The sequence below is a fragment of the Schistocerca piceifrons genome, chromosome 5 (genome assembly GCF_021461385.2).
Source record: "Schistocerca piceifrons isolate TAMUIC-IGC-003096 chromosome 5, iqSchPice1.1, whole genome shotgun sequence".
NCBI classification, from domain to species: domain Eukaryota; kingdom Metazoa; phylum Arthropoda; class Insecta; order Orthoptera; family Acrididae; genus Schistocerca; species Schistocerca piceifrons.
In genome coordinates, this window is record NC_060142.1 from 336,635,132 (window position 1) to 336,662,927 (window position 27,796).

At 36.6% G+C, this 27,796-nt stretch overlaps 1 protein-coding gene across 1 annotated transcript in view; it reads left to right on the forward strand.

The window, feature by feature from the left end:
• Nucleotides 1-27,796, forward strand: part of LOC124798976 — a 91,503-nt gene that overhangs the window by 52,486 nt on the left and 11,221 nt on the right. Inside the window, exons 4-7 of the mRNA XM_047262511.1 lie at nucleotides 251-357; nucleotides 3,023-3,124; nucleotides 3,644-3,709; nucleotides 16,160-16,261. Of these exons, the coding sequence (XP_047118467.1) occupies nucleotides 251-357; nucleotides 3,023-3,124; nucleotides 3,644-3,709; nucleotides 16,160-16,261 (377 nt within the window). The remainder of the gene's footprint in view (nucleotides 1-250; nucleotides 358-3,022; nucleotides 3,125-3,643; nucleotides 3,710-16,159; nucleotides 16,262-27,796) is intronic.

Below are 27,796 nucleotides of genomic sequence, written 5' to 3' on the forward strand. Positions count from 1 at the left end.
ATTATAATTTATACATGTATTTTCAGAGAGAATTATCAACAAACTTTTATATTAAACATCTAATTTTGTGTACCATTTTAACTATTTTAAATTAAGTATGCTCATTGTTATACAAATAAATGAGAGAAATGTATTTTGGTTGAATGCAATATCTGCATCAATAACAAATCATTAAGTGACTGGTTTTACAGTGAATGTAACAAACTGCAGAACTTTGTTGTGTCTATATTCTGACAAAATTTTGTTTCAGGTATGCTGCACTCACAATTCAGAAATATTCAGTGGTTACTGCCAGCAATATTTTCATTGTCTGTTGCACTGCTAACAAAATTAATATGTGATGTATACACTTACAAGGTAATAAATTTTCTATTTTTATCTTAGGAAGTCAGTCAAGATACCAAATCCATGAAGTTATTGAACAACTTACATTTGCTTAACAAAAGATGTAAGAACTAGAATGATTCATTTTTCTTTTACATATTCTTCAATTTGGCCATCAACACACATGTAATGAAGACTGAAAACTCTGCTGGTTTTCAGGCAATTTCTTTGTTGAGGAAGAGGACGCATAAACACACACACTCACACACACACACACACACACACACACACACACACACACACACACACACACACACACACACATCTATGATTACACTGCGCTAGCTGAATATACTGTATAATTTGTAATGTATTCTCGAGTGAATTTTTTACATTCCAACATGAGATAATATGTGTCATAGAATCCAGTGCATATCATTCCAATATTTCCAGTACATTAACTGAAGTGCTCTCAACCTATACCAAGAAACACTAGGATGTTAACAGTGTAAGTCATGCCCCTCAAGTCTCTGCAACAAATGTGCCACTTCCTGATTTCTATTTTACTTATGCTTTGAGTTCTATGGAAAATTGACGAAGAATTTCAGTAACATACCACAATAATAACTGAAACAGGTTGGTCTGTGAATAGTGACTACACAGAGATATCAGTCTGATACTTCATATTCTTGGAAAAGAACACGTCCCTGAAAACTCTGAAATAAAAGCCCACTTGCAATAGAAGGTAAATACTTTAGATGTAAATTGAAGATTAATTTTAAGACAGGAGCATATACTTTGCCATAACAAGTCTTCAAGTAAATTTACTTTGAGGATGAGGAAGAGGGGGTGGAGGAGATTAGGATTTAACATCCCCTCAACAACAATGTCATTGGAGATGGAGCACAAGCTTGGATTAAGGAAGGATGGATAAGGAAAGCAGCTGTACCCTTTAGAAGGAACTACCCTGGAATTTGCCTTGAGCAATTTAGGGAAATTGTGGAAAGCCTAAATCAGGACGGCTGGATGCACATTTGAACCATTGCCCTCCTGAATGCGAGTCCAGTGTGCTAACATATGCACTACTCCATTTAGTCTTTGAAGAAGCCTTATTGCTCATTGTTATTTATATGATTTAATATATGTGTACAAATAGTCAAATTGCATCTATGTCCATACTATGTTAATCACTATGAAATGTATTGTGTAGAACACTTGTTTTTGAACACTTATTACAGTTTCTTCCATTCCTTTCTCAAATGGATTTTGCGAACTTTTAATAGCTTAATGTTATCTCTATGAACTCCATGGCATCAATATGCAAGGGACTTAAATTTCATTATTTTCATACTGAAATCTATTTTGTGGAATTTTCTAAGCAGATTTATATGTCACAGAGAAGGCCATTGTTAAAGTGCCTCCCATTTCATTTTTTCAGCATATCCAGTGCACAATCCTGCTAGTCAATAAGCCTCTGAGCTTTATACCACTATCTTTTTTATGCTTGAAACCTCTTATAGATATGACCTGAAATGGTACCCAAATAATTAGGGAATATTGCAGAATGAGCAAAACAAATGTTTTGTAACTGAAATCTTTCATATACAAACAGCAGTTTCCCAGAATCCTACAAATTAGTTTATGTGACTGTCATTTATTATTTCTGCACTTTCTTACTTCTAACTATTTGTAAACATGACCAATCTTAGACGTGATTTGTTACTTAAGAATTAATGGTTACTACATTTTTATGTTTTGTTATGAGTGTGGCTTTGAAATTATCTGAATTAAAAGGTAGTTATGAGTATTTGTAACAGGCTGGTGTTTTTTCAAGTACTAGCTGTATATTATTCAGTAATACTTCCATATAGTTTCTTGGCTATGATCATACAGTTAGCAAGTGGTTAATGAAGACTGATTTTATCACTTGACGTGACTGCCATCAGCATGTTTATTTGCTGATGGCTCACAGCAAATACTGGATTTAGTACTTACCAGCATTAAATGATCTGCTGATAGCAGATGTTACATAAGTTGAGAGTAGTGCCTATGTCCTCATGAGGATGGTATTAGGGACAAATATTTGTTCCAGCAAAGTTGGAAGAGCAGTATTTGCAATGCCAGCACCTGTGGCAAGAGCTGCAATATCATGATAAACTACATCATGAAGAGCTATGACAGCAGCATGAGAATCTGCTGAAGCTCCTACTATGCCACAAGCAGCCAATCCACTCTCTCTTCCCAACCCTTTGTTTGTTTTGATGCATCAGAAAAGAAGTCTGAAACATATCTCCACCACTTCTTGCTGTATTGTGAGGAAAATATATTGTTCCTTACAAATAAAATGGCTTTGTTACTTTCTTCTTGCAGTTACTGGTTGAAGTGGTTCAAGGGCTTTAACCCCTCTCTGAAACAAGTTATAATTTGATGCCACACCTTTGGTCTTGAAACCAACATAGTGGTTGCTTGTGTGAATTTTCATGTAAAGAATGCAAATTATCTTCCACTAAGGAATCTTACTTCTTCAACACAATATGCACAAGTCTCAAGTATATAACAGTGTGAATTGTATTTGTTTGTTTCCTTTTAAATTTAACTACAATAGCTTCTGTAGGAAGAAATACATTATATGTACTTTGAACTAATAAATGTAAGTTAAATCATTATTTTCTAGCTGCCAATCTTAAATTTGTTTCAGAAAAAAGTTGATATAACTTATTTATATATGGAGGAAAACATCTCTGATATAAAAGAACTGGCTGACATACTGAAGAATTATACTACTTCTCAACATATACTGGTAAACATACAGAGAGTATTTGTCAAATCATATAGAATTCTATTTGTGAGCTTATAAATTGCTTTTCTAACAAATTCAGCTGTTGTAGTCAGCTTGTAGTCAAAAGTATTTGTCAATACCTATATAAGCAGCATCTTTGAGAAAACCCCACCTTAAGTCACAAATGAATGTTTAATCTTCCCAGTCACTAAAGACAATGTTTTCTAAACTTATTGCCTATGGTGTATTGCCTCACATTTCTTTTTAACCTTAGATGGTGTTAGTCTGGTTAACTACCTCTGTAGGCTATCAAAAAAATTGAAGAACATAAGTAAATATTTTGTTTGTGACAAATAGCCCCTACACTACAACTAAATCCTAACTGAAATTCTGTAATGATTTTTACTACATAAAAAATGTCAGTGGTGATGTGATTTACCAAGAATTAATCACATTATAGTGTTCTACATTCATTGCGTGGTTTTCTTTCACTCAGTTGGGTCAGCTTTATAAATTGCATAAGAAATTCATATTTTTCAGGAGAGAGGAGTTTTCCTTGCTTGCAACAAGGAAAATGAGAATGAAACCCAAATAAACAGTATGAAGGTAAGTTCCAGTAATGGAGTGCAAAACTGAAACTTTGGTTAGTTTCAAGTAGGTTTCATAAAGTTGTTTATTGTGCTGTGTCACTAAAAATGTGAATATGCTGTGGGGTGCTCATCTTGCCAGTTATCTAATACAGGGCACTTTAGTGGACTGTCTGATGGAATGAACCATAGGATTTAAAAGGCAGAGGAACGAATTCAGTCACCATATTCATGGAAGTACATGATTACTAAAACTACAGGGACACAATATGGTAGCCCAGTGATGAGCCATTCTGTCTTCTTGTAATTTTAAAGTTATCACAAGTTAATTTTTCTTTTGGTTATTGATTTTTACTTTGTGAGTTGGCAGAGAGTAATTACTTAGCAACTTCTACTAATATACCATGTTCCCCACACACTACCTCGTAGTATCTGAAATCTTTTGGCATTCCATGTTTCCTCTGTGAGAGATTTGCCTCTTGTGAGCATGCTATGTTCATGGGTTGCTTTTGTTTATATAATAATAGCAATAAGAACAATTATTACACACATCAAAAAAAGTTCATCACCTCAATTCCTAGACCTCCTGAAGATAGACATTGACTGTGTATATTGTATCACAGACACAGGACCTTTGACTGTTCAGAGGTGTCACTAACCCCCCCCCCCCCCCCCCCCCCCCCCCCCCAAAGATGTAAACATACACGGAGGGGGTCTGACAGCTGATCAGTTCCAGTCGTTCCACCAGGAAGGAGGTACACGGGTTGTATTGTTTGTAGTTCAACCATGCCTAGACAGTCAATACTGCAGTTTGATTGTGTCCACATTGTTACTTTGTTCCAGGAAGGGCTCCCAACAAGGGAAGTGTCCAGTGAACCAAAGCGATGTTTGGACATGGAGGAGATATAGAGAGACAGTAACTGTCGATGACATGCCTCACTCAGGTCACTCAAGGTCTAGTACTGCAGTGGATGATAGCTACCTATGGTATTATAGCTCAGAGGAACCCTGACAGCAATGCCACCATGTTGACTAATGCTTTTCATGCAGCCACAGACGTCATGTTACAAGTCAAACTGTGCACAATAGGCTGCATGATGCGTAACTTCACTCCCAACATCCATGATGAGGCCCACCTTTGCAACCACGACACCACGCAGCGCAGTACAGATGGGCCCATCAACATGCTGAATGGACCACTCAGGATTGGCATCATGTTCTCTTCACTGATGTGTGTCATAAATGCCTTGAACCAGACAATGGTCGGAGACATGTTTGGAGGCAACCTGGTCAGGCTGAATGCCTTAGACACACTGTCCAGTGAGTGCAGCAGTGTGGAGGTTCCCTACTGTTTTGGGGTGGCATTATGGGGAGCCAACGTATGTCGCTGGTGGTCACAGAAGGCGCCAAAATGGTTGTACGATACGTGAATGCCATCCTCTGACCGATAGTGCAACCATATTGGCAGCATATTGGTGAGGCATTCGTCTTCATGGACAACAGTTTGCACCTCCATCATGCACTTCTTGTGAATGACTTCCTCCGGGATAATGAAATTGCTTAGCTAGAGTGGCCAGCATGTTCTCCAGACATGAACCCTATCGAACATGCCTGGGATAGACTGAAAAGGGCTGTTTACAGATGATGTGACCCAACAACCACTCTGAGGGATCTACACTGAATCACCATTGAGGACTGACACAATCTGTACCAACAGTGCCTTGATGAACTTTTGGATAGTATGCCATGATAAATACAGGCATGCATCAGTGCAAGAGGACATGCTACTGGGAATTAGAGGTACCAGTTTGTACAGCAATCTGGACCACCACCTCTGAAGGTCTCGATGCATAGGGATACAACATGCAATGCATGGTTTTCATGAGCAATAAAAAGGGCAAAAATGGTGTGTATGTTGATCTCTATTCCAATTTTTTATGCAGGTTCTGGAACTCTCTGAACCAAGGTGACGCAAAACTTTTTTTGATGTGTGTATTATTATTATTTCATTTTTATTTAGTGAAAATAGTGATTATTATAATTATCATTATCACATTACTTCATGTGTCTCCACAGCCTTTCAGTATTTCACATCTCTATGAGTTCTTAAATTGCATCTACACATTGACAGAATAAGTTAAAAGTTGCACATAGTGGCAACAGTGATTAAAACCAAAAGAGTGTTTACTCTTGGTGAGCATACCATTTCTTAACTGGTTCTTATGGACAGCAGCTTGCATATCGGTCTGCCCTGCAGCACTTATTTATTACCATTTGCTGTATTTGTGTCAAATTCACATTTACATTAGAATTAACTTGATCTGTGGCATTATCATGAGTGAGTGTGGATGGAATTATGCTTTGAAGCAGAGTTGTTTTATTTCTTTTGTATCATGAAAATGATTCTAGCAAACATAGTGTTTGTTTGATATAATTTTAAATGTTAATACTGTCATTATCCTAAGCCAATTCCCTAGCCTGAAAAACCCCATAGCATTACACATAAACATGCCAGAAGGAAGATGTGGCAATTGGAGAGTTACATGGCTTCTGAGATGAACTTCAAATTCAGCCTAATCTTCAGAGAGTACAGATGTGGTAAACTTATGACATGAAGTGAATTTTGCCTTAAACACATAAGAACACACTATTCCGGTGAAACCTATGTTGAGTAGAAGTGATTTTATAGACTGTGAATTCTGACAGTGTATGCAATAGACTTGGACATAATTAGGCATGGTTTCACAATTAAGAAATCTAATTGAAAATGAATAGCATTGGAGAAGACATGAATGTTTGTAAAATATCCATAGACAATGATTGGATTTAGAAACTACTGTAGTTTCTGTTTTTTTTTTTTCAAACAGTATTGTAACTTCAGAAAGTAATGAAATGATTGAAACAATACTGTGTTCGACATTGTTGGCTGGAAGCCCAGATAGTGGTAATAGATTGATCAGTAGCAATATAGTTATTAAACTTCTGCAGTGAATAGGAAGTAATAGAGAAAAACAGGAGAGCACAGACAAAGTCAACAAATTATTTAAGGAACTAAAGAAGAGTATGAACAAAATTGGTAAGCAGTTTAAAGAGCAGAAGGGAATATGGCCAAAACTGGTAAGCAATCAAAGGAAAAAGGGAAGAATATAGACAAAGTTGACCATGCCCTTACAAAAACACTGGAAGGTAAAATTGACATTGTTGTTCAAGAATCAAAACGAATCATTTGCTGACCTTAAAAGGGATCTCACTAACGTACTCATTACTGCAGCGAGGTTTGAATTTCAGGGACACTATGATAAAAATGAATGTGAGGTTTTTGAAGTAAGAATGTAGCTTCCTGAAAATCATGGTCAAATACAGAAATATTGATACTTTGACTCCAAAAATACATGCTTTGAGTATCAAAGTTGATGATAATAATGTAGCAAACAAAAGAGTAATTAGTAAATTAGTCACTCAACTACAACCCCAATAAAAAATAAATGCACTGAAATCATCACACTTCCAGGGGACAACACATGAGGAAGTACAGCCATCTTAAAGGAGAATAGATCTGCACTGATCTGTGCAGATTATTACAGCTTTTACATCTATACATGGGAATATAATGAACATTGGCCAGTATCAAGAATTAAGTCAAGTAACAGATTCTGACTGGTGAATTTATCTAACATTCTTGAAAAATAAACCACAAACAGCTGTTGTATGTTACTTTAAAAGCACTTCCAGTTTCACAACATTAGAATTGTGAATCTGGTAGTGCTATTAAAGGATCATACGACAGCTGTTTGCGTTTTATTTTTCAAGAATGCTTACCTTGGGCTATGGATGTCCATATTAGAAAGTTTGCTGATATTCTGATTATTTATCAAACAGGTTACATGTGCCCAGAAAGACAGAGGGTAGGCATATGAGTTAGAAACACAAAAAATGGAGGATATATGTGGAGAATCAACATTTCTGAAGATTACAGGCATTTTGAAGACTTTAAATTGCATCTTTAACAAGTACTGACCTCATTAAGAAGAATGGGTGGTAAAACTATGTTAGCGTATGCCAAAGAATTTTGTATGAAGTTATGGTATAGTCAGTGAATTGTAATACTCTAGAACACAAAAAACAGTTTTGGCTGAACAAGATAGGTTTATTTAATCTTCATCTCTGATGCATTTCACCTGTTCTAGGCATCAACAGACAGTCTGGGTAAATTACAAATTGGTATAAGTATAAATTGTTATCGAAGACAATAAGAAATGAACACATTAAAAATAACAAAAGGAAGATGTATACCATTGGGCTATGGAGTGCAGGACCACTTTTGTTTCTCACAGAGTGGTGATGGGTATAAATTTTAAATCATAAAATATTGCACTATAACTGAGCCTACTGATAATAATTCTTGTTAATTATGACTATGGCTCCAAGGGGTCTTGACACTTGCTTGGCAGTCTAGTTGCTGGCATAACAGTGAATGTTCACTATGTTGTTAATGGATCATATTTTTGTTCATGGAGCGGTTTCTTTATGAGCATGTTAATGTTACAGTTGGTTTTCTGGTTTATCATTGCTTATGGCTTTGTTGTTCGACATTTTTGTACAAGTTTTTAGCTGTTTCCTTATTTTTATTAGTGCCCACTTATTGTGTGTGTAACCTACCCATTATATGGGTGTATTTTGCGCTTGTGAGTTTTTTCTGCTCACTGAATTTGCCTATTTGCCTAAGTCAGGCACTCCTTGCACACTTTAGTAGCTTTCTTTTTCCTACTGTCATTGCCTCTTTTCATGTTGCTTGTAGGTGACGTAATAACGTACTGACAGTGGCTATCTGACTGTTACCTCCCAGCTCTTTGGGACTCTTAATCATGTCTGATGTCTCAGTTATGAGTAGGAAGAATTTTATTAGTGATAAAATGAAGTATTGACAGTGGATACTTGGCTGCTACCTCCCTGGTCTATGGAATTTTTAATTACACTTGATGCCCTGGTCACAATTAGCAAGAATTATTATCAGTAAACTCAGTTATGGTGCAGTATTTTATGAGTTGAAATTAATAATCCTCACCATCCTCTGAAACACAAATGTGACCCTGTGCCCATAGTCCAAATGGTGTATGTCTTCCTTTCCTTATTTTTAATTTATTCATTTCTTCTTGCCTTTAATAGCAATTCATACTTATACCAGTTTATAATTTCTTCAAATTGTCTGATGATGCCTGGAACAGGCAGAAAGCATCACATATGAAGGTTAAATAAACCTATCTTGTGCAACCAAGACTGTTTTTTTCCTGTTCTAAAGATCTATTATCACTGCTGTACCAGTTCTACTGCAATATTCATGGAGTGGAATGATTTGAATTCTAGGACTTATCTTGATGATAATTCAAAAGGAAACAAGCTGATTACAATTATAATCAAAAAGTTGCTGTAACTGTAGGTGAAAAGTTGGTACTGTTGCAACACATGGATATTGAAGGGCTATAATCATTAACTGTGTTGAAGTGTTTTAAGAGGAGAAACAAAGCAGAGATAACAGTTTTCAAGAGTGAACAAACCAGAATATGTGGCCATCATGTCAAGAATATCACAACAATATGCATTACTTTATTACTAGATCTGTGTTGTTTACCAGTCATGACTGGGCAGACTGCATCAAGATTAATTACATATATATATATTTAAAAAAATATCAACAAAATTTAGACATTTATACTTAATAGAAACAATATTTGTTTGTCCATTCACTTTGGTCACTATTAAAGAATTCACCAATGGAGTACAATGGGCATTCTTTCAGGTCCTGTGCTACTCTCCTTCTGAATGTTCCTAGTGGCAGGGATTGTACTTCTAGAGGCAGTGAGTTGGAAAGCTGTCTTGTGTTCCCGTCAGTCAACACCTGGGTATTTCGATGTTCCCCTTGTTATGGGTGTTGTGATTGTGTATATCTTGCCTCATGCTGAAGACTCCTTGGTTTTCTTTCATGCTGATGAGACATAAAAACACATACTGGCTGAAGACTGTCATAATTCCTAACTGCTTGAATGTAGGCCTGCAGTGCTCCTGTCTTTTGCTTGATGTGATTATTCTGAGAGATTTTTCCTGTAGAATTAGCACATCCTTACAACCTGCAGAATGTCCCCATAACAGTAGGCCTTAATTGATGTGGCATTGGAATAGGGCATAATATACTGTTATGAGATATTGGTCATTCAATACACCTTTTAACCTCTTCAGAAGGTATATTACACGGGAGAGCTTGGAGCACACATACACTGTGTGTTCATTCATTGTTAGTTTCCTGTCTATCATGAAGCCCAACAGCTTGACAGCCTCCATATTATCATGGCATCCGATGTTGTTAAGGGTGCTTATCAGATGTTGTGTTTTTTCTTCATTCATTTTCATTTTATTTTTGATGAACCATTCTTTGATGTTTTGGAAAAGTACATCTGTTTCTTGGAGTGATTCTGCAGCATTTCTTCCTTTGGCAAAAAGGGTGGTGTCATCAGCAAACTGTAACATATTGTTGTTATAGCCCATATCATTGACATAAATAAGGAGCAGGAGAGGCCCTATGATGGACCCTTGGTGTACTCAATATTCCAGCTTTTGTTCTTGTGATGTTGCTCCATGAATTGATAACACTTGTCTCCAGTTTTCTAGATAAGACTGAAAAGTTGCCAGAACAACACCTCCGACACCATAACACTTCAATTTTTGTGCAGTATATTGTGGGAAATGCAGTCAAATGCCTTGCTAAGATCACAGAGTGTCAGCGTCACACTTTCTCTCCCTTCGAATCCTTGCCTTAATTTTCTGGTTAAGTCTAATGCTGCCGTAACGTTGACTTTCCCTTGCAAAAACCATGCTGTGTGTCCTGGAAGAGCTTATTTACTTCAAAATAATTCTGTAACTGGAGTTTCAGAACAGACTCCATAACTTTAGCTAGAATAAGAATGATAGAAATTGGTCTGTAGCTGGACACTTCTCATGGGTCACCTTTTTTGTAGATTGGTACTCTCCGTGCTAGTTTAAGAAATTTTGGGAAGACACCAGAGGATAAGCATTTGTTAACTAGTATAGATAATGGTTGAGCTAGCTCTAGAATAATTTTCTTCAGCATTGTGCAAGACATACCACAGATATCTTCGCTCTCTGAGTTTTTGTATGCCTTAATTATTTTTACGATATACTTAGGGTTCACTTTCTTCCAGTTTTCAAAAGTGCAACTGGTTATGTTTCTCATGTGACTTGTGGGGACTAAGCCTGAGCCAGGTATTTCATTAATAGTATCTTTCACTATCCTAACAAAGTACTGACTACCGGAATTTAAGGCTGAGGTGGGCTTTTTTCTGCACTCGTTTACCAGATTCCAAGCTGCTTTGTATGGATTGTGAGCCTCTTTAATGAACCTGTCATTGTATCTCTTTTTTGCCTGCTCCACTTGCTTTCTGTAAATTCGTTTGGCTCTTACATAGTTACAATGAAGCAGGTGTCTAGAAGGGAGATCTCTAGCTGCTTTCACACAGTCCCTGAAAATTAGCACAATGCATTTTAATTTGTTTAGCTCAGGGGTATACCACATCTTCCCTGTAGTAGGTTTGTCCCTTCCTTTAGTTTTGCCTGTAGGATACTTCTTGTGGATTTCTGGAAATAAATCATCAAATTTAGCTTTTAATGATTGGAACAGACATTCGAATGAGGCACTGGCCCCCATTCCTGCAATTTTTTGCTGCCAGGTTACACTTTACAGGGCTATTTGAAGATCATTTAGACTTTCTTCTTTTATGATCCTTTTACTAAATATGTAACTGGAGTGCCATGAGCTTGGTTGCACTTGACTTGAGCATTTCATACTTATTTCCATTACTAATGCACTATGGTCAGCAATCATTGGTTCAACTACACTGATATTATAGTCCCAGATATTGAGGTTTGTGATAACTGTGTCTAGGCAGGCATCACCTCTTGTTGGCAGTCGGTTTGCAACAAACAGCCCATAGCTATTTATCAAAGTCATGAAGACTCTCTCTTTAGTGCTTCCATCACTTATATGTATGTTGAAATCTCCACACAGTGCAATTTTAGATTTAAGACATGTTAGGTAGGACAAACAGGTTTCCATTTGTGCAATAAAGTTTTCAAAATTACCATCTGGTGAGTGGTACACAAAGACAATAATAAGGTCAATATCTATTAACACTAGTGAAGCTAATGCTAGATCTAGGTCTGTGGAAAAGTTTTTTAAGTCTATTTCCTTTACACTAAGAGTCTTGCTTGTATATACAGATACACCACCATGAATTGTAGTAGTTCAATACCATGAATTTACCATGTCCGAATATTCAATGGTTCTGTAATAGTCACCTTCTGCGTCATCTAACCAGTGTTCACAGATACATAAAACATCTGGTTTGACTTCTTCTACAAAAAATGATAGAAGGTCCACCTTGCTTCTTAAACACTATATATTAACAACTGCTATAGTGGGCATATAACTATCATCTCTACTGTTACTTATGTGAGATATTATGGGGCCTTGGGTTTTTATTTCAGGCACTATTTTACTGGTGCACTGGTCGATCTCCGGAATAAAATTTATTTATTTATTTATTTCATGTTCCATAGATCTCGTATTGTGAGCATGTCACATGAGATGTGGAATGAGTCAAACATACAAAACAACAAACATACAAAAAGATACAAAACAGTCTTCATTGTTGTTGTTATTGTTGTGGTCTTCAGTCCTGAGACTGGTTTGATGCAGCTCTCCATGCTACTCTATCCTGTGCAAGCTTTTTCATCTCCCAGTACCTACTGCAACCTACATCCTTCTGAATCTGCTTAGTGTATTCATCTCTTGGTCTCCCCCTACGATTTTTACCCTCCACGCTGCCCTCCAATACTAAATTGGTGATCCCTTGATGCCTCAGAACATGTCCTACCAACCGATCCCTTCTTCTGGTCAAGTTGTGCCACAAACTTCTCTTCTCCCCAATCCTATTCAATACTTCCTCATTAGTTATGTGATCTACCCATCTAATCTTCAGCATTCTTCTGTAGCACCACATTTTGAAAGCTTCTATTCTCTTCTTGTCCAAACTATTTATCGTCCATGTTTCACTTCCATACATGGCTACACTCCATACGAATACTTTCAGAAATGACTTCCTGACACTTAAATCAATACTGGATGTTAACAAATTTCTCTTCTTCAGAAACGCTTTCCTTGCCATTGCCAGCCTACATTTTATATCCTCTCTACTTCGACCATCATCAGTTATTTTGCTCCCCAAATAGCAAAACTCCTTTACTACTTTAAGTGCCTCATTTCCTAATCTAATTCCCTCAGCATCACCCGACTTACTTAGACTACATTCCATTATCCTTGTTTTGCTTTTGTTGATGTTCATCTTATATCCTCCTTTCAAGACACTGTCCATTCCATTCAACTGCTCTTCCAAGTCCTTTGCTGTCTCTGACAGAATTACAATGTCATCGGCGAACCTCAAAGTTTTTATTTCTTCTCCATGAATTTTAATACCTACTCCAAATTTTTCTTTTGTTTCCTTTACTGCTTGCTCAATATACAGATTGAACAACATCGGGGACAGGCTACAACCCTGTCTTACTCCCTTCCCAACCACTGCTTCCCTTTCATGTCCCTCAACTCTTATAACTGCCATCTGGTTTCTGTACAAATTGTAAATAGCCTTTCGCTCCCTGTATTTTACCCCGGCCACCTTTAGAATTTGAAAGAGAGTATTCCAGTCAACATTGTCAAAAGCTTTCTCTAAGTCTACAAATGCTAGAAACGTAGATTTGCCTTTCCTTAATCTTTCTTCTAAGATAAGTCGTAAGGTCAGTATTGCCTCACGTGTTCCAGTGTTTCTACGGAATCCAAACTGATCTTCCCCGAGGTTGGCTTCTACTAGTTTTTCCATTCATCTGTAAAGAATTCGTGTTAGTATTTTGCAGCTGTGACTTATTAAGCTGATAGTTCGATAATTTTCACATCTGTCAACACCTGCTTTCTTTGGGATTGGAATTATTATATTCTTCTTGAAGTCGGAGGGTATTTCACCTGTTTCATACACCTTGCTCACCAGATGGTAGAGTTTTGTCAGGACTGGGTCTCCCAAGGCCATCAGTAGTTCCACTGGAATATTGTCTAATCCGGGGGCCTTGTTTAGACTCAGGTCTTTCAGTGCTCTGTCAAACTCTTCACGCAGTATCGTATCTCCCATTTCATCTTCATCTACATCCTCTTCCATTTCCATAATATTGTCCTCAAGTACATCGCCCTTGTATAGACCCTCTATATACTCCTTCCACCTTTCTGCTTTCCCTTCTTTGCTTAGAACTGGGTTTCCATCTGAGCTCTTGATATTCATACAAGTCGTTCTCTTATCTCCAAAGGTCTCTTTAATTTTCCTGTAGGCGGTATCTATCTTACCCCTAGTGAGATAGGCCTCTACATCCTTACATTTGTCCTCTAGCCATCCCTGCTTAGCCATTTTGCACTTCCTGTCGATCTCATTTTAGAGACGTTTGTATTCCTTTTTGCCTGTTTCACTTACTGCATTTTTATATTTTCTCCTTTCATCAATTAAATTCAATATTTCTTCTGTTACCCAAGGATTTCTACTAGCCCTCGTCTTTTTACCTACCTGATCCTCTGCTGCCTTCACTACTTCATCCCTCAAAGCTACCCATTCTTCTTCTACTGTATTTATTTCCCCCATTTCTGTCAATTGCTCCCTTATGCTCTCCCTGAATCTCTGTACAACCTCTGGTTCTTTGAGTTTATCCAGGTCCCATCTCCTTAAATTCCCACCTTTTTGCAGTTTCTTCAGTTTTAATCTACAGGTCATAACTAATAGATTGTGGTCAGAGTCCACATCTGCCCCTGGAAATGTCTTACAATTTAAAACCTGGTTCCTTAATCTCTGTCTTACCATTTTATAATCTATCTGATACCTTTTAGTATCTCCAGGGTTCTTCCATGTATACAATCTTCTTTCATGATTCTTAAACCAAGTGTTAGTTATGATTATGTTGTGCTCTGTGCAAAATTCTACCAGGCGGCTTCCTCTTTCATTTCTGTCCCCCAATCCATATTCACCTACTATGTTTCCTTCTCTCCCTTTTCCTACACTCGAATTCCAGTCACCCATGACTATTAAATTTTCGTCTCCCTTCACTATCTGAATAATTTCTTTTATTTTATCATACATTTCATCAATTTCTTCATCATCTGCAGAGCTAGTTGGCATATAAACTTGTACTACTGTAGTAGGTGTGGGCTTTGTATCTATCTTGGCCACAATAATGCGTTCACTATGCTGTTTGTAGTAGCTTACCCGCATTCCTATTTTCCTATTCATTATTAAACCTACTCCTGCATTACCCCTATTTGATTTTGTGTTTATAACCCTGTAGTCACCTGACCAGAAGTCTTGTTCCTCCTGCCACCGAACTTCACTAATTCCCACTATATCTAACTTCAACCTATCCATTTCCCTTTTTAAATTTTCTAACCTACTTGCCCGATTAAGGGATCTGACATTCCACGCTCCGATCCGTAGAACGCCAGTTTTCTTTCTCCTGATAACGACATCCTCTTGAGTAGTCCCCGCCCGGAGATTCGAATGGGGGACTATTTTACCTCCGGAATATTTTACCCAAGAGGACGCCATCATCATGTAATCATACAGTAAAGCTGCATGCCCTCGGGAAAAATTACGGCTGTAGTTTCCCCTTGCTTTCAGCCGTTCGCAGTACCAGCACAGCAAGGCCGTTTTGGTTATTGTTACAAGGCCAGATCAGTCAATCATCCAGACTGTTGCCCTTGCAACTACTGAAAAGGCTGCTGCCCCTCTTCAGGAACCACACGTTTGTAAATTACAAATGTCTGCTTGTGTCTGTGTATGTGTGGATGGATATGTGTGTGTGTGCGAGTGTATACCTGTCCTTTTTTCCCCCTAAGGTAAGTCTTTCCGCTCCCGGGATTGGAATGACTCCTTACCCTCTCCCTTAAAACCCATATCCTTTTGTCTTTCCTTCTCCTTCCCTCTTTCCTGACGAGGCAACCATTGGTTGCGAAAGCTAGAATTTTGTGTGTATGTTTGTGTTTGTTTGTGTGTCTATCGACCTGCCAGCGCTTTTGTTTGGTAAGTTTCATCATCTTTCTTTTTAGATATATTTTTCCCACGTGGAATGTTTCCCTCTATATATATATATATATATATATATAATGTATTTTTTTAATTGACTTCTTCCACACCCTAAAGGATCTCCTCACTGTTGGTCTGTGGAACAACCGGCACATCTAATCTAATCTAACTTGAGAACTGAACATTAGAATTAGACTAGCAGCTGCTTTAAACACTTCTTAATAAGCTTTTCTCATTTTATTTTTTGTACTAAGTACTCTAAGACTATCAGTACCTCACTTTTTATTTTTCAGAGTGAAATTGCACTCTTAAAAATAACAATACAAAGCATGGATGGATCTAACACTGTAAATATGGAGGCTTTTGTAACAGCAGTCCTAAACTATCTACAAAATGTAAGTATTTGTTTGCATTTCATATCCTTAAGAGTGTTCTTCATTCATGAAATTAATGATGAAGTCTTTAACACTAATAAAATTCACCATTTGTAGTAATAATTATTTTAAAGTATGGTAAGACTTAAAATTCCTCTTCAATATCATTTTTGTACACTCTGATAAGATCTATCATTTTTTGTTCATTCATTCAATCATTAATTCATTCATTGTGCTCCATAAATCTCATCAATAATGAGAACATTTTTGGTTCGGAAGACAATCAAATCAGTGAAATACAATCTGCATACTATATTAGCATCAAACTATCACTCATTTATGCATGTTAATTAGAAAGAAAACTGGTCTTTTTTGGGGGGAGGGGGGAGAGAGCTGGTGCTTCATCAGTTATGTTAAACTGCTCTGATTTCTCTTTTATCCTAACTTAATATGTACTTGATTACACTAATATAACTCTGTAAATATAGAGTACCTTTTACGATAAATTATTACTTGACATTTATCTTTGCAATGAACACTGTTACCAGCCAAGTAGCTAACAGAAATCTAGATATTCAGATAGTGTACCAAAATAATGGCTAATTAGATGTGTCCTAACTTTCTTTTCAATTGGTTGGGGTTCCCAGCTTCTTGCTTCATGTTAGATGGGAGCTAGTAGAATACCTTTGCATCAGAGTACATAGCTCCACTCTGAACTATAGACAAGTAGACAAGTAGGTGAAGCATATTTGAAAATTATTTTTGCATCTTCTGTTGTGATTGTGCAATTAGCACTTCAGCCAAAATTGATTTTTGTTATCAACAACAAAGAACAACAAGGAGTAGATGGATCAAGTGTAAGTTAACTGATCTGAAATTTTTTGCAAGTAGTGGCACTACTGCTCATTGATGTCTTGTTTCTTGTTATAATTTGGTTTAATGGCCAGTATGTTAAATGGGGCTAATTTATGGTATTTTCACATTTATTGGAATCAGTTAGCTAAAGATGAACAGCTTGCAATAAATAATTTTAGCAGTTCATTTATCACAGGTCAGCACCTACACTACAAATTTTTTTCACAGTTGTGTTATTTTTACAGTACCACAGAGAAACCACAGCATAACCTCACAAATTAAGTCCTTGATGAGCTAAGCAAGGTGAATCCTGTACAAAAGGCAACAGGTAAAAAGTTCCACTTAGAAAAATGAGTCACTGTTTACCATACACCATTTTTGCACAAACTTTTGAAAAAACTGAAAGGATAGGAATGGGCCTGTAATATGGTTTGTTTATCTTCAGTATTGTAGACTGGTATTACTTTAGTGTATTTAAAATCATCAGGAATACTCCTTGAACACTTATTTATTTGTTAATACAGTTTTTGATACTACAGCAGAGAGAAGTATCCATTGACTTTGGTGGCCAATGCTTTGAAAGCATCACTATTTCTACCAGAGCTAGTTTTTTTTTTTTTTTAATTTTCTTCTACTATTTGGCCTCTTAATTAAATATAGCTCTCAACACAAGACACTTTAATGCCTGGAGTTATCCTACCTTATCTCTGTTTCTGTTTGATTTTACATTTTTTTGTATTGGGAGAACGTATGTTTACAGTATACTATATATTGTGTAGTCTCTATTTGTGTAATCCTCTTTTTACAATTTGTCAATGAGATGTAAATAAAATATAAGATGGTCAAAACAAACTTCTTCAAAGTAATACCTAAGAAACATATGCCAAACAAAGTATGACACCACAAGTCATCCTATCCATAAGCAGTAGTAAATATTCATAAGTTTCTGGACAGGAAATTGATTCTGTGTCCTGCAAACCAATCTTTGTACCATTTATTTTCCTATTAGATCAGACTACTGTCTACTAAGGATGTCACTTCTAGTGATTTAAAGGAAAAAAACAGTCATTCACTCATATCATCTTTTGGTCCAATATTGGTATATAATGACTGCCATGTTAGCGATTAGTCAAGCCAAAGAATACAATTTACTTCTATAGAGGGGTGCTTCATATGGTAGTTCATTCTTAAAAAAAGTATGGGTCAGTTGGAAGAGAAAAGGAAATAATATGAATAACACCAAAGATGCAATTTGTTACTGGTAAAGGACGCCTGCAAAGTATCTTCCCTACCATGTACTCCAGTTGCAGCAGTAACACAACATCAGGTATCATTGATTACAAAAGAATGTGCTGGGAGAGAGGAAGCTGTAACTACAGTTACAACAGGTAGAACACCTCATTCAGGAACTAAGATAACAGAAACAGCAAAAGTGGCAGCATATTCAGCAACAAGTGTACCAATAGGTGATCCAGCTGTCCATTCTGCAGCAACATTTGAACTACCTACAGTGGGAACCCAGCCACTTAGATCATGCCATGAACAAGAAGACGCGAAGAGACCTCCAAGAGTAGAAGCAGTATCAAGTGTAGCGGGCAAACGGAAAACTGTACCTCCTTTACGTCTAAATGATTTTTTAGTAGAAGGCAGCGAGGGGAAGATGCCCATAAGATAAATAGTGCCAGAGATTTAATAGCCTCTCAGCAAAATAGTGCATCTGTAAAGAAAGTCAGGTTTGATTTTATAATCTGTTATCTTAACATTGAAGGCGTAAGGGATAAAGAATTTATTGTCAATGACTTTGGATTAGAAAATAAGTTTGATATCTTTTGTTTAAGTGAACACTGGGCTAGTGAGAGTGAACTTACATTTATTTAAATTTGATGATTATATTCTAGCCAGTAGCTACTGCAGAAAATTGCATTTAAGAGGTGGTGTGGCAATATATGTTAACAAGTCATTTAGCGGTACATTCAATAGATTAGATCTAGATTTTCTGTGTGATGAACAGAACTTTGAAGCTGCTGGTATAGTAACAGACAGTTTTAAGTTAGTTATAATTTCCCTGTACAGGTCACCTAAGGGTATAACCAATGTATTTTTAGAAAAACTGGACCTGCTGTTACATGTACTAACAGATACTAGATGGATACATTATGATATTGTGATAGGTGGAGATGTGAATGCTGAATTCGATGTCACAACACAAAAACGTACTGTCACTGAACTCCAAAACCTACTAAGACAGTGCAACTTACATTCAGTCAATAACAAACCTACAAGAGAACATGCATGTGTTGACAATATTTTTGTAAATTTTAAAACAACAGAAGAATCATGTTTTGTGACAGTATTTCCGTATTCTCATCATGATTCAGTATCTTTAAATTATACAAGTAGGTTCCCTCTTGATAAGAGTTATGTAAATAAGTTTGTCCCAGAAGTTGTGGTCACTAGACCAGTCACAGATGAGAAAATTGACAGGTTTCGTACGTCCCTTTCTAACAGAGATTGGTTTGGCCTGTGTTATGATGAGACACATTATACTCTAAGCAATTATCTACCAGCAAAGGTACTATTTGACAGGTTTCTCAAAGCATTTTTGGGACACTTTAATGACTGCATACCAATAAAGAAATGCAAAGTAACTGACAGAGTCCTAAAAGCAAAAGTTCCAAATAGACAAAATACATGGTACACAAAACAGCTGTCTACTATGAAAAATCAAGTTATGTTGTTGTACAATATTTATAAAAATCTGAAAACCAACCATGCTAAACTAGCTTATGTTAGATCTAGGAATGAGTACAAAAAAGCAATTGTGGAAGCCAAACAAGCACACAATCTCAGAAGTATTGAGAAATCCACCAATAAGTGCAAAGCAGCATGGACTCTAATAAATAGTGTCGCCAAAGATAAAAGAAGTGACAAAATTAGTATCTCTCCCCAGGAATTTAATGACTTTTTTATTAAATCAGTTGAGGAAGTAGGAAGTGCTATAATTAAATCTGAAATCAGCTCATCACAGTTACTGTCAAAAAATATTACTAGGTCATCAACAAACACAAGTACCTTCAATTTTTCTGAGGTCTCACCTGGTTTTGTGTTAAGAATAGTGCAGCAGTTAAAATCATCAGACAATGTAGACATATGTGACCTGTCTTGTAACATACTTAAGAAAGTAATAGACTGTATAGTGTACCCCCTAACATACTGTATAAACAAGTGTATACTGGAGGGTTTTTTCCCTGATGAGCTTAAACTGTCTAGGGTAGTTCCAGTACATAAAAAAGGAGATAAAAATTCTGTCTCTAGTTACAGCCCAATATCCATAGTCCCAGTTTTCTCAAAAGTTCTAGAATGCATCATTTACCAACAATTATCTGTTTACTTTGATAACATAGGATTAATAAGTGGATCACAGTATGGCTTTAGGAAAAACCTGTCAACCATTGATGCCATAGACAATGTTGTTAAATACATCCATCAAGTATTTGAAGATAAATGCTTTGCCCAAGTGACTTTTTGTGACCTAAGCAAAGCCTTTGACTGTGTAGAACATACACTGCTACTCGAAAAAATGGACTTTTATGGTGTTAAAGGTAACAGCCTTAAGCTATTAAGATCATATTTACAAAACCGTAAGCAAGCCGTCTGTGTTGGGAAAGAAATGTCCAGTATAGAACAAGTTGAGGTAGGTGTTCCGCAGGGATCCGTGCTGGGCCCTTTCCTTTTCCTAATAATGATAAATGACCTGCCATCATTTATCAAATCCAGAACAGTACTCTATGCTGATGATACAACATTTCTGAACAGCAGTAATGATCTTAATAGCCTTAAAACATGTGTTACAGAGACAATTGAGCAAGCTTCACTCTGGTTTAAAGCAAATGGGTTCTTGCTTAATGAAAGCAAAACCCAGCAGATGGTATTTAGTTTAAAAGACAAGTTTCCATCAGATGATCCTAGTAGTGTTAAATTTTTGGGGGTATATTTGGATGATAAACTTTCTTGGAATCCACATATTAAGTATATTAGCGGTAAATTGTCTAGGGTAATCTATTTGTTAAGGCGATTAATGCACTGTGTACCTAAAAATTATGTTAGAGTATCTTACTACTCATTTTTCCAAAGCATCATATCTTATGGCATTATTTTATGGGGAAACTCCACTTGTGTGCATGATATACTATTGCTGCAAAAGAAAGCTATTAGGATAATTACAGGCTCACCATACAAGGCTCATTGTAAACCTTTGTTTACTCAACAAAAAATCATGACAGTAATAAACCTATATATTTATTACGTTTTAATCTACACAAAAAAGAACTTACCTAAAGTAAAATGCAGGGCAAATATACATTGTTACAGCACTAGGACAAACAGCTCTATCTATACACCCTACCACAGACTGTCAAAATCAGTTAACAGTTATGAACTTATGGGCCACAAATTATTTAACAAACTTCCACAAGGTATACAAAATTTACCAGAGCAACAATACAAACAAACACTTTATGACTGGTTAGTTGTAAACCCATTATACAATGTAAAGGATTTCATGACCTGTGATATTAAACTGTAAAGTTCTTAACAATTCTGTCCTTCTATAGCATGTACTGTACTGTATTGTATTATATGTATGACTTTGTCTATTGCTGTAATGGCTTAAAGACAATAAAATTATTATTATTATTATTATTATTATTATTATTATTATTATTATTACTATTAGGAATACATAGTTTTGTATAATTCTGAGGACTGTCTGTTAACAATAGCTGAAACTACATAATTACAGTATTTTAACTCCTCCAGTTTAGAATGAAAAATGCAAAACTCTTGTGTGATGCAAAAAAAGTTAATAAATAAAAACAAAACTCCCCAACAATAACAAAACTGGTATTAGGAAACTAAAGAAACATGAGAAAATTTCAAGGAGTGGAACAAAATGCAATTAAAATGATTACACACTTGAAATGAACCTGACTCTTGAGGTCTACATTTCATCTCATACTTGTCTTAACAATCATATATTAGTATATTTCACACTGAACTATTACAACACCAAATTCACCTATTAGTACTCAACAGTGGTAGAAAACTCTGGACCTAATAACAAACAGTCACGTGTAGATCCATTACATTTATCCCAAAATGCTTACAATATCACTGAGACAATACTATCTAAAATAAAACCACCAATAAGATTTAAATAGCTGCACATCTTCTTGTCACAGAGGTATTTCTTGTAGAATACTAAAATCACTGGTAAGATCCCTTTTGCATTATCTTTGATTTTCTTTGACAGTATATAGTGAAACATGCCTCTCTCAATATTGGTGGTGTGCACTCTTCTTCCTACATAGTGCCACAATAGTAATTTCAGCTTAAATGTATTGATGGTAATGAACTGTCTGATTGATTTGTCAAGCACACAATCTCTTATTTTTCATATGCATTCCATGGCCACGAAAAGATAATATAACTTGGCAAAATTTTTCTTCTACTGGGAGGGCAAGCAAAGGTAACATTACTTGTTGTGATGTATTTATGAGAGCTTCATGGACTGTGCCATTCCAGTATAGTATATCAGTGATTTCCTTGGCATCTGACAACAGTGAAAATGAAAAGAAAGGGTAGGCAAGAGGATGAAGATAGAGGTAGTTCAAATTTGTATCTGGAGGACAAAGAGTTGTTTGATGCTTGATGATGTATATTGAAGAGTAATGGGAAATATATTTTGAATGGCTATCTGTGTTAGAAGAACTTTATTTTGAATGAATGATGAATGTAAAAATAACAGGGTTGATTATTTGCAGGAAACAAAGTCTGAGTGTTCAATCATAAATAAAAGTTCTTTGTAATTAGTGAATGGCTCAAGGAATACTTCCTGAAGACCTATTAGAATGAGGTTGTTTGTGACCATAGCTTCAACAGAACAAAAGTTCAACAGTAAAAGTTCCAAGTAGCTTCAGGGAACCAGTAAATTTTATCCCAAATTTTTTCTTGTTAAAATGCAAAATAACTTTCTTGTTTGTTAATCACTTCACTTCTTCAAAGGAATGTGTTGTCCTTGTAATGTACCTCATCCAGAAATAAAAAAAAGAATCAGTTAGCTTATTTTACAGTTATTTGTTTGCTGTTCTGAGAACCACTGCACCAGCCACAATGTGGCCCCACTCTGAATGATGTACTTGAGCATGGGATGAGTCAGTTACTCTTCATAAGTAGCTGTAAATTGTGCTGACAGTTGACATGCAGTTGGAATCTACTGTGAATGTGTATTTTGGATGGGCTCCTGAGAAACTTGTACCGTAAATATTGAATGTGTTTCAAGTACTGTCCTTTCCCAAGGATATTGTCTCCTCCTCAGTAAATGAAACAGTTCCTATCATTGATTTGAATGAGCATGGTATATCATTGGTAGGTGTAGGGGCCCTGTGCAGCAAAGTCAGGGACCAAAAAAACTCAGTGGACCAAGGAGAACTTAGTGTATCACATCCAACTCCCTAACTGACATGTTTGAGATGCTGTCTCCCTATAAAACTGAAACCGAAAGTCAACCAGTGCAACACAATTCTCCTGTAGAAAAGTGTGCAGTTTCTCATGTCAGGGGGAAGAAAACCCCAAAATGTAGGTATCTGTCAAACATAAGCAGTTTGAACATACAGTGAATAATGCTACTCCTTTGAGATATGCCAGAAAAGGAAAAGAAGGATCACCTTGCACATTATTCATCGTCTTGAAGAGGCTGTTCAGCAGGCTTTGAAGGAGCAGGATGAAAATAACTACAGATTGTGGTGCATCTCAGGAAGATGATTCCTGCCATCTATGTTCTGAGGTTATACTAGGATCATTCCAGTGTCTGACAGAGAAGGTTGAGAACATCAGCCATGCTCATAAAATTTCAATGAAACTCACAATGTACAGTACTGTCCCCAAAGTTAATCAAAGCCGCATGGTTCTGAGTTGAGTGGAAGATGTGAAGTAGAGACTTCAAAGGTTCTGTGACAAGTTAGACTGTGACTTCCAAGACTTGGTCCTTAGGGCTAATAACTATCTGGTCCTGCTACATGGGTAGGATGCACTACATATAAAGACTGCTATCCAGGTAGGTGACAATGCACACTGGGATTTTGTTGACTGGGAGACTCTCCATCCAGTCCAAATATCTGTAAGAGCCCCTGAAACACTAGTGTAAGATCCAACAACATTACCCTGTCCCCCCCTCCCCAGATGATTACTACTGAAATCATTGTGACCAGTTTATTAAACACTTGTGACAATAAGCCAGAGTTGAAGCACTCCCAAAAGCAGTTGAATTCACAAAATTTAGGCACAGGAAACTATCTAAAACCTGGAATAGACAGCAGTGGGAATTTTATGGCGAATCAGAGTGTATATCAAAAGCACAGACCGTAAGGGAATGGGGGTGGTGTATTCATGGCAGTACACAAAAGTCAAATCCACCAAGAAGCTGCATGTGACATTGTTTGCACAACATCTGTAGTGTTTTGAGAATTTCTGCATAAATTCTAGAACCACTTGGCTTTCTTCTGTCTCAAATACAATATTTTAAATAGAAGTGTGAGAGAGACGAATCTGACCTACTGCACATTGCATGTTTGTGTGTGCAGGTCTAAAAACAGTCACGAGAAAAATGTGGATGAGGTGGCTGAACAGTGACTGAGAAGTACCTACTATAAGATCAATAGAGTTTCAGTGTATGTGTAAAGAAGAACAATGAGTGTTTATGTATTATTCTGTGCTTTTAATGCCTGTGGTGATTGTTGAGGACAAATGAAGAAATGAGATTAGACTTTCAAGTAATTCGTGTGTTGGACTTGTTAGAAGCAAACATGTTCATAAATTATGAGTGGTCCTTAAACCACCTCACTTACAAATGTTAATTTAATGTGTTTCTAAAGCTCAAAATAGGAGTGAAATATGAGAAGATGGAGATATTTACATGTGAAATGTGAGAATGTTATTCTGCATCATCCAGTACATCGTTAATTGATGAATACATAAATATTGTATATTTACTCCACATTTTCTATCATCAAAAAGCATTAGAGCATGGTGACCAGTGAAAAGGACTAAAAAAATGGGAATTTTGAGAAGAAATCGAAGAAGAAGATAAGATATGTTGCCATAGCAACCAGATATACCAAGACAAGAGAACTGTTTCGTGTAATTGGATTAAGTCCAAAAATCAAATGGAAAAATTTGTGGATGCTACAAAAGGGAAGACATAAGGAAGTAATAACGTCAAAAGAATGGAAAGAAGAGCTCAACATATTAGACTAAGAAGAGATATGACGAGAATAATTCAACTACGAAGATCCAGCAGGGGGAGTATACAGCTCTCACACACATTGCAGCAATGCTGACGTGGAAACAACATCCGACATTGCTGGCACCAGTTGTGGTTCACCAGTGTTGACCTGCTGCCTACCAATGTTGACACCAACATCTGACGCTGCCAGCTTGCTTCCGACACTGCCCGCTTGCTGCTCACCGGTGCTGACTTGCTGTCACATCCACTTACCTAAGTTGCAAGAATTCTATGCCAGGTGGGCGCAAAATAGAACTTGAGTACCTTAGCAAGAAGTGATACAAACAGTAGAGTGACTTTTATGGGTGTAGTTATTATACTTAGAGTTAATTCATTAAATGATCACTAGATCAAAAACTAATAGGAATATGGATAATTCACAGAGAGTTGGAGAAACTTCAGAACTGGCCATGGCTATGAAAGTGAGTAAGGAAGTGCCAGACTGGTCTGAATTAGTAAATTTAGTCAAAGCCCAAAGTGCAGATTCAGCAGCTTTAAGAAAGGAACTAAGTGCGACTTTAAATGCCAAACTAGAAGCCCAGAGTTTACAATTAAATGAAACTTTAAAAGCTCAGAATGCTAAATTAGATGCCAAGAGTGCAGCTTGAACTGCTCAAAATGCTACCTTAGGTAAAGAACTAGGCTCAGTAAATTCTCAATTAAATTTTTTAAATGCCAAAGTAGAATCACAAGGCAAAAAATTTGGTAGACTGTGCCAAAGCATTGTGGCTTTAAAGACTGAATTTGATGATTTAAATAATGAAGTAGAAGATTTGAAATTAGAATTAAAGAATGAAGTAACTAACCCTTTAAACCTCCATGTAAATCACCTGTTTGCTGACTTTAGTCAGAAACAGAATGATCAAATTCAGTATTTGATAAAAAAGGTAGAATTTGATATTGAAGATAAATGTAATAATGGGGAATCTGAACTTAGTGGAAGATTAGGATCATTTTAAAATGTGTGTAATGTTAAGTTTGATGCTGTGAAACAGAGACTGCATACTTTAAAAGGGAGCGTCGATAAGAATAGCAAAGTAATACCAATAATCCAATCACAAATTACAGGCATTAACACACGAGTACAAAATGTAGAAAAAATTTTCCAAGAGAGAATAGCCAACTCTGATACTGTAAATATAAGTAGTCTGGAGAGTCAGGTAAAGGGAATAATTGACCAAAAGTTACCAAGAGTATATCCTCCGGAAACGTTTTGACTATTGCTTCTTCCAAACTTAATGATACTAGCAAGGTTATAGATCACCTGTGGAAAAAATTCAAGCTTATCCAAAACAAAGTAGAAAAAAAATGCATCGTCACCTAGTGTAGTGTTACCTAGTGACATGGTGATTGTTTTTCAGAGGGGAGACTTTCATACAAAATTTAACGAGAAGTACTGGTTTGTACTTGCTCAAGTGAAGTTAATATCAGATCCATGGGTCCAGGCAGAGTCATCTATCCCTCAGGGATGTTAACATTCTGTGTTAACGGGCGCAGTGACGACCGTTGGATCCCAAGTTGTTTTTGGTGTTTCTTCCATAATAGTTTCCTGCACTGAATTCCCTTCAAATCTCAAACTATTCTGTAATATGTTCTTGAATTCTTAAACTATCCTATAATTTTAGTACTGAGAAAACTGGATATGACAACAAAATAAAAAACAATTAAAGAGAATCATGAATAAACAGTGATCTCTAGACAAAATGAACAGACTAGAATACAATATTTGTGGAAAAAAGGTAATGTCATGTAACTAATTGAACAACCATTATACTGTAGTGTATGGATTTTCTATTTTGTACAGAATATTTTTATACCTTTTATGAGATATGATGTAGACGGGAGGGTTTGTATTGATTTTGAAAGGGGTGGGTAGTGTAAATAAGAGCATGATTTACACCAACAGATAAATCATGGGTAACACAGAACACACATCATACCTTTCAAACAACCTTTGCAGACAAGTGTGACTTGTTCTTCACCATTTGCTGTTTCCATAGGGTTGCTAAGATTTTCTTCGGGGACCTCAAGGGTGAAGGTGGAAACGTCTATTCTGTAGGAGACGATTTAACACCATACCTCCTCCAGCTCCTCACTCAGGTACCAGCAAGTTGGGGGGTGGAGGAGTTCGGGGGTGGGGGGGAAGGGTTTCCTGTCTTTGAGGCTGTCTTCTTTCTCTTCTTTGACCTTAGCAACTGTTTCTATTTATTTCCTTTCTTACTTCTCATTTGAGGACCTATGTACTTTTTTCCTCTTTCCATATTCATATACTTCTATCACAATAGTCCTTCCTAGCCTCTGTGGTTTCCGATAACCTACAACTTATTTTCACATAAGAAGGCTGAAGAATCGGAACACAC